General features: G+C 39.8%; 1 protein-coding gene across 1 annotated transcript in view; it reads right to left on the bottom strand.

The window, feature by feature from the left end:
- Window positions 1-2,208: 2,208 nt before the first annotated feature.
- Window positions 2,209-8,469, bottom strand: part of NCKAP5 (NCK associated protein 5) — a 382,667-nt gene continuing 376,406 nt past the window's right edge. Inside the window, exon 19 of the mRNA XM_059820618.1 lies at window positions 2,209-2,490. Within this exon, the coding sequence (XP_059676601.1) occupies window positions 2,209-2,490 (282 nt within the window). The remainder of the gene's footprint in view (window positions 2,491-8,469) is intronic.

Genomic DNA, 8,469 nt, shown 5'->3' with positions numbered 1-8,469 from the left:
GCCGCGTACGTGTCCGTGCGGCAGTCCCCTCCGCGGACACAGGCCCGGGCTGGGGGGGTCTGCAGCCCGCCGCCGGCGGGCGTGCGGCAGTTCCGGAGCTAGCGGGGGTTCCGCGGCCGCCCTCGCCCGGGGCGCGTTGACGCCTCTCCGCCGGCGGGGCGGGCTGCGCGCCGGGCAGGGCGGACTGAGGCGGCGGCGGCCGCCGGCGGGGGTGAGCGGTCTGGCGCGGCGCGGAGCCGTTGGCGGGGCGGGCTGAGGCGGCGCGAGCCGTTAGCGGGGCGGGGCGGGCTGAGGCGGCGCGAGCCGTTAGCGGGGCGGGAGGGAGTGGGCTGAGGCGGCGCGAGCCGTTGGCGGGTCCGGGCTGAGGCGGCGGGAGCGGCGAGGAGCCGGCGGAAGGCCGGGGAAGCGGGCAGCGCCCGCCCGGGGTGAGGGCGGGGGGGAGAGGCAGGCCGGGGTGCCACGGCCAGGTCGTCGGTGCTGGAACGGCCTTTTCCGCTCTGTCCTAACCCAGCCTGAGGGGGAGACCCGACTCTCCCCCCCGGATAACCACGTATTTCTCTGTCATCGTTCCGCAGCCTTCTCTGCGAGCGAAGAGTCTGAATTAAGCTCAAACTGCTCTCAGCCGCCGCGTCGCGAATTCGCCGAAACGGCTGCACCCTGTGGGCACGTGCGCTGCTGTGGAGGAGGGGAGGGTGGCTGGGCTGAGGGGACACGCTCCGCACCCGGACCCCTACGCGTTCGCTGTCTGGCGCTGATCCCCTTTGCAGCTTGTTCGGCCGTGCTGCCGGCACTCGCCCTTACCCTTGGGCTGTCACACCAGCCCCTTCCAAAAACCCCTCCTCAGGCACACACATGCAGGAGAAGTTTTATTTACGAAAGATGTTTCAATGAAAATTTCTCAAAAGTCAAAAAAGACGACGCAAGTTTACGGCAGAAATGACTTAAAATATAACAAATTGCACGAAATATTAACACTGATCATACAGTTCTTCAAAGATTAACAGGTATGTGCTACAGAAACTGTGGAGTCTAGAAATATCCCAAATATATCTACTTTACAGATTGCTGTACAAAAAGCAGTTATAAATACTTCACACCTAGAAAAAATACACAGAACCTTTGAAATAGACTTTCCCTTACGTATAAACAGCCTTTGTAGAAAAAACAAAACCACCCGATACAGGCCAATCCCCCTGCTCCTGGCTATGTTTGAACCAGTACTGGTTAGCACCGACGTCATCTTTAAGTGTGTCACAAACAGGAGTTGAGTTTCAATTTTTAAAAATAGTATTAGCATTTACAATGTAATTAAGACCAAACAGGGACTACAAAAGCTAACACAATATGGTACATTCATCATTCGATAAGAAATGAGTACAGAGGAGGTGGAAGTAGGGAAACTACGTTGCAGTCAAAAGTAAAGGGCAGTTCGTATAGTTTTCGTTCATACAAGACTCCGTTTGCCTCAGCAGCGGATTACTTTGACCCGGATCTTTCAAACAGTTATGCACATGGCTGATGAAGTCAATACCAGCAGTATCAGCCCTTTTAATCTATTAATTTTCTTGCCACGTCAAAAGTCAAAACCCTTTCGAAGACAGACACCTTTTGTGAAGTTATAGTAACAGAAATGCACATTTCCCTAGAACACCAGTATGGAATTGCACACTAAAAATAAAAAATAAAATATGTTTTGTAAAAGGGAGTCCAAGAAAGTTTATTACAGACAATTTGGCAGGCTCAGGCTTATGGTAATGCAGTGTTTCTACATACAGTTTTAAGACTAGAACAATTATAAATCTTTTAGAAAAATCTTCTAACTTTTCTTGTTAATATTAACATCAACGTCTTTAAGTTAGTAATCTGCCATTACAGGAGCATAGCACCAATTTAATATTTATTGCTGTCATTTATCCCTACAAATATATTTTCCCAAGATATTTACAATTGTACAAATATTCACAAAAGTGCAAAATTAAGACTTTATTCTGTGTAACTGTTTGTTGCGTTCAGTGCGTTCGGTCTCACGCATCACAATGACCGCTGTCTTGCCTTTCTTATTGCTGTGTGGTGAAAAGTCAGAACGCCCTGCTGTGAGTACAGCGATGTGGAGTGAGAATTTTCAACAACCGTTTTGCCTCCCCCCTCACTCCCCACTCGCCTTCAGCTCCGTTATGGGCCGCAGTCACAGCCCGCTGGAAAGTGTCTCTATACGTCGTTGGAGCCTTGGCTGGCGCAGGAGGAGAAGCTATCGTATAGAGAATCACTCAAGGATTCTAAATTGTCCACGTCATGCCTACCCAAGCTATTTAAGGAAGCTGCTTCTTTCTTTCCGTTTTCTTCCTTTTGTCCTTCAACCTTGTTCAGACAGTTCTTCTCTTTTTCTAATAAAAGTACGTTATTGCTGTTAAATTTATTGAGAGACTCCAGGGAAATTTTAGATAATCTATTCTGGGAATCCTCTTTTGTTTCTTCAGTTTGCTTCAATTTCTGTAATAAGCGAGGGAAATATTAGAAACATATTTCTTACAAAAATAAAGTTATCCTACTGTACAGCATTAATTTCTGTCTTTCCAAAGTTCACAGGGTTAACAGAAATAGATTGTTAGATGCTTAAATCTCCATTATAATTAAATAGAACATTAATGTCCATTTTAGGATAAATCATAACTTTCATGACTCTGCTGAGACAAATAGGACTCCATTTACAAAACAGTTAAATGCTATTAACGTCTTAAGTAGCAGATCCTGGGTATGGATGTGTTAAGCATCTCCAGTACCTTCACAGTAATTTACATCTTTTCCTTTATGAATACTTTGGGAGTATGTTTAAATGGGTATTTATTTAAGTAGAGTTTGGAGTCTGCTAAAAAAAGGTGCATAGACGTGTTCAGAGGAGAAAATAGCATTTTCCATAAATTACAGACGCAAATGAAACTTGCTAGAGAATAACCTCACATTTTGCATGTGTAAGCTCATTGATTTTCACGGACCCAAACCCTCTCTAATAGACAAGAAAGCAACAAGACAGGAAATTATACTGAACTGGGCCGATCCCCACAGACCCGAATCAATCAGATATTGGCCAGGCCTACTCGGAGAAGTGTTGTAATTCTGCGGGAACACTGGACGATGTATTAGCACTGTGTATTAAAAACGCACAGTAGGATTACACAGGAGTAATTTTATCCCTTTGTTAGCTACTGGTATTTTCAATCAGAGATCTGACCAAGGAATAGTTAGGGAACTGCGCAGGGAGCAGTTCAGTAAAAATGACCTGCCATTCATATACAGGGTGTTTCAAAATCTGTGTAACTAACTCCTCTTACAGATAATGTTATCACAGAAACAGGAGATAACATTCAACATTTTACATTCAACATTCAACAACCTCTCGGAGAGGTAAGAAGCAAGAATTCTGAGATACGGTGTCAGAGTGCAAGCCATTCCTCATTTTTGGTATTATCATCAGATAGCAAAGACTGAATCAGTAAATTACTGTCAATCCAAGACATTAATATTTTGGTTTAGATAGAAAATGAAACGGTATTTTAAGCACACTGAAAATATAGCATGGCCACATGTATGGATGATGTGGGTCATTACGTACGCAGCTGTAAAGGGTCATTAGAACTTTTGAAGAATTCACGTTTCAAGTAAGTCAAATGTTGTGCATGCTGTGTTGCTTATCCTTGGAAATCTTGGGCAAGAGCAAGACAAATTGTTACATAGTTTGATTGCTTGTTTTTATGGCTAGTTAGATAAAAATTGAAATGCCAGTCCAGTGACTGTTTATGCTGTGATCTTGTCATATTTGATAAGCTAACAATGCCTGGATTAGGTTAGTGTTTTTATCAAATGTTTCAAACAAACTTAAGCAAAGCAACAGGAGATGCTGAAGTCTTAATAAATGAAAATTTTCTGTTTGGTTCATTAATTAATCTTCAGTCTAAAAGGTTTTAGGGCATGTTATGTTAGATTCTGATTTTAGATGACAGTTAAAACTAAGGTCTTCAGCATCTGTAATTACAATGTTTTCTGAAATAGAGGACTATAACCCTTTGTAACGGGAACAAACACAAATTGAGGACCCTTCAATAGAAATTCTCCACAATTTCAGCTTAAAATATTTTTTCCCTTTGCCCTTGTTTAAAATATTACACAACATTACTGGAACAGTTGTTTCACATCTCTGTAGGCCAGATGAGAAAACTCTCAGACATGGCATCAATAACATACGTATTAGCACTTCTTGCTCTTCAGAGTACTAAACCTACAGTACTTTATTATATGACAGACTAAATGATTTTTCTTTGTGTATATTTTTCACACTTCACAGCTTTTCTTTAGATGAACTGAATGTGGCTGCTTAGCACAGACTTGGGGCTGCAAGAAGTCAATACTGGTCTTAGTAAGGTCTATGATAAAAATTTTATTGATTCAAATGGGGCCTATTTCAACTCCTGTGTGGGAGGAGCAGAGACACCTAGAGTATTTGCTGCACAGAGCAGTCCAGATGAAGTATCAAAATAAGAGCAGGATCTTTGGCTGGCTGAAGGATAGATTTAAACCACGGGACAGACTAGAGTGGATTCAGTGGTATATTCTGCATATATGTAGTACCAATAGTTTATTATACCTTACAAGCACAACCTAGACTACGATCCTACTTTAATCACATCCTAGTTTGTCATTTAATATAAGGCTAACAGTTTGTAAAATATTTTTGAGAAACTGCAGGGGACAAAAGTATTCTCTACAAATTTTAAGTAAAATCATTGAATCAAATGAAATTGAAGTGAATTGAAAAGAAGCCCATCAGTGAAACCCACTTGCAAAAGATACACAGAGTAGTGAACAGTACATCTACAATACATCAAGAATTAAAGGAAAAACTAATTCTAAAAGTTGCAGCAAACTTTATTTGTAAAATAGAGGCAGAATTCAGAAGTAAGTTATGGATATTTTTTGGACATACAGTTGTCCTTTTTAGATGTCTTAATGCCCAGTTACATCCTTTTGTAAAAAAAAAAAATCTTTTTCTTTCTTTAACACTTTACTGCAATAGTATGCAAGTATGCAAAGGTAATGCTCATGTGATGTGGAAAGTAATACTTTGCATTTTTTCATTTGATGTAGGTGTAATCTGTTTGGCTACAATACACAGTTTCAGGCCACCTATTGCTAATTTTATAATCTGGTAAGAATGTGGGGTCGTCTGGATGGGACTTTTGGTAGCGAATTGATGTTCTATAACTGTACTCAGATGCCAGATGTACAATATGTGCAATATGATCTTATGTCACGATTTTATTAGTACAGCTGCACTTAAATCTGTTAAAATTTTCTTTTAAATCATACATGGAATAAAAATATATTCGTAGTTAGAAAGTTAAAATATGATACTCTAGTCCTTGACACACGGAAGAAAACTCATTCACAGCCTGAGGTCCATGAGCAAAAATAAAGAAAACTTTAAGCAGAGATATTAATGTAAGAATCTGCATAATCAACAAATAATTTTCTCCCACAGTAACAAAACTATGTACATTCCTAGAGTTGAAAAGTCACTGATAATTTATTTAAACTTGCTGTGTCAGAACAAATGTTACCCCAAGTTCTTTAAGAATTTTTTCTGTAGTTACTATAGATATTTGGAAAAAAATACCAAAGAGTATTTATTTAGATTCATCCTTAATTAAGTTTCTTATTTTTCATGGTAGTCATAACAGCTGCTAGATGAATCAAAAGGCAAAACCAAAGCAACTATTACTAGAATTTGTTTGACAAATTGTGTATGTGGTTAAGTGTAGTGTCTTTAGTTTTGTTCATGTAGATTTGTCACTGACTTCAGCAGACTCACAGATATAACAAAGAACAAGGGTTAGCCCAAAGATGTTAGTATTGTGCATTTTAAAGTAATTAGTTCATTAATGCATTTGAGAGTCACACTAATGTGAATCAGTAGCTTTTTCTGCAGATAGGAACATTTGGCAGCAGATCTGGTGTGTTTTGTACCCACGAGAACTGGGTGAGATTTGGTAATAGTGTAGAGAGTGCCTAACCTCTAGGTCAGGAGTTCCAGTCAAATCTTTCCTATATTAGTAGTGACTTTCTGCATAATGAAGAGGTGGTTTTATCACCACAGGAAAAAAACCTGACTTGGTGATTTTGTTCCATGTTGCTAGAAGAGCTAAGATGGGACCAACAGAACGTGCTTGCTTTCAGACAGGATTCTTCTCAGAAGTCATACTTGAAGCCATTTCAGCCTGAAGGTGTTGACTTGCTGCTGACTACTCTGCATTTGTTCTATGAATAAAAAAGGTATCTGCTGCTGCAGTCAGTGTGGTCACGATATGTTTTCCTAAGTATTAACTTAAGGGAAAAGATAAAAAGATGTAGTCACAGATTTTGGTCTAAGCAAAAAAAAAAAAAAAGGGTCAGTTCAGAAAAGGACTGTGATTTTCACAGTGCCTCTGTACAAGCATTGGCCCATCATCCTAAAGCATATCAATGTATAGCTTGTTTTACTTATACTAACTATATTTTTGTATAGAAAATCCGTACCGTTATAGGCTTAGGGTATGGGGAGAATTTGTTGTTTTACTTTGTCTAAGTGGAGCGCTATCCACCACTGGCATTTCTTAGCTAGTCAGTATGGGGTGCTTTATACCACCTGAGAGCAGTGACTAGTTGTCAGAAGAGGAGAAACTCTATCTGACATAATAGAGACATTCATCACGAGTCACATCACTTTGAAATAAACTCATGAGTCATGAATCAGAATAATGTTTCCTTGTTGGCAACATCCTAAAGGGAATAACTAAAACCCATTAGTGATATAAAATCTGGCATGTCACTTCAGGCACAGCAAATTAGGAAAACAAAACTAGCCTGCAGTTACACTGATACATTATAAATAGGTGTTATTTCTACATTAATACATCACATTAGATTTTTTTAAACTTTAAAAATGAGAGGTTACATGTGGGTAGCATGCATTTTCAGTGCTGTGTGATCAAGGACCAGTCACAACTGCAGCTGTTCTGAATGGCACAAAGACTCTGCAGGTCTAATAGGAAGGAGCAGGGAAGGATGGGCTGGTTCAAGTACAAAGGACCCCACGGGTGGCATGCAGAAAGGAGTGCAACACCAAGTCTTTTCTTCTATGTGGTAACACACAGAAGCTCTGATTGCCTGGAGGTCAGGCTATGCTTATAAGGCATGCCAGAGCCCAGAATTAGCAATTCTGCAGGATAAACGTATTTTCCAGCTGTCTAAGTTTAGTTAACCAGCACTTTAAAGGGCTCAGAATCAGTTACACACAAGAATAAAATAAACTTTATTTATGTCTCTCATGCACTGGGCAATTTAGTTTTTAGATTAACACAAAAGCAAGAAGGGCATTGCTTCAAGTGAAGTATAACTGCAAAACACGATTGGGTAAAACCAACTACATTGCTATGAGAATTAAATATAGATCAACAAAATCAATACTTAATTGTATAACTCAAGGTCTTTCATTTCAGATCTGATCTCTAATAGGAGATACAAAGTATGCTCACTTTTTATTTTTTTAGTTATTATTTAAAACTTTATTGTGAAGGAAAACAATTTTCTAGATTTTTATCTGTTTAAAAACTGTTAGTTACTTTGTCTGCATATGTTCAAGGTAAACTTGATCCCACAGTGCCACTGTTTCTTATTTTAAATTCAGAGTTTTACCAATTTAGATATCCTCTAGTCTTATAATTGCTTTGTATTTATGACACAATGGGTCTAAGTGGGATATGCAGCTGCAGCATTACATAGGTTGGTCATATATAACCTGTTTAGTAGGACGTTTTTAATATGTTTCCAGCTTCTTGTAAAATAGGTGTATTGAGATACAGAGCAGTATTCTGATCAGAGATATACCGGTGTAACCAGAAGTAACTTCCCACTGAATTCAGTGGTATTACACGACCCGTTTGCAGTAGAAAGGTGTCACATAAAAAGGGTTGGTTTTGAACTACCAGGTAGTAGCTTTCTATCAGCTACCCAGGACAGAATGCAATGGTAGACTCTCTGTGGAAGGTGAACAATCTCTAGATCTCATTTAACATCAGGTGGACAGGTAACACTCTGCAGTGAAAATAGTTGTACGGTCGCATCCAGGAAACTACAAAGGTGAAAGCTGTAACTGCATGACCTCTGCTGTATCACAGCTGAGCTAAAAATGTGATGTTTGAACTTCTTTCTCTTTAAAGCATAACCTTAAATAATAAGTTAAGCCTTGCTCTCCCTTGTATATTGTCAGAAGCTTTCATCTATTTTCTGGACTGACAGTAAAATAATTTTTGAAATAATGAATCACTTTTCTTTTTTGTACTTGAGCAGAAATCCCACGATTATTTTGCTGTAGCAGACAATGACATTCTCAAAGACATACCATCAGATTTTCAAGATAAACAGTAAGTGCCCGTTTCT

This window comes from Gavia stellata, chromosome 8, assembly GCF_030936135.1.
Source record: "Gavia stellata isolate bGavSte3 chromosome 8, bGavSte3.hap2, whole genome shotgun sequence".
In the NCBI taxonomy this organism is placed as follows: Eukaryota; Metazoa; Chordata; class Aves; order Gaviiformes; family Gaviidae; genus Gavia; species Gavia stellata.
This window is presented reverse-complemented; position numbering and strand designations above follow the sequence as displayed.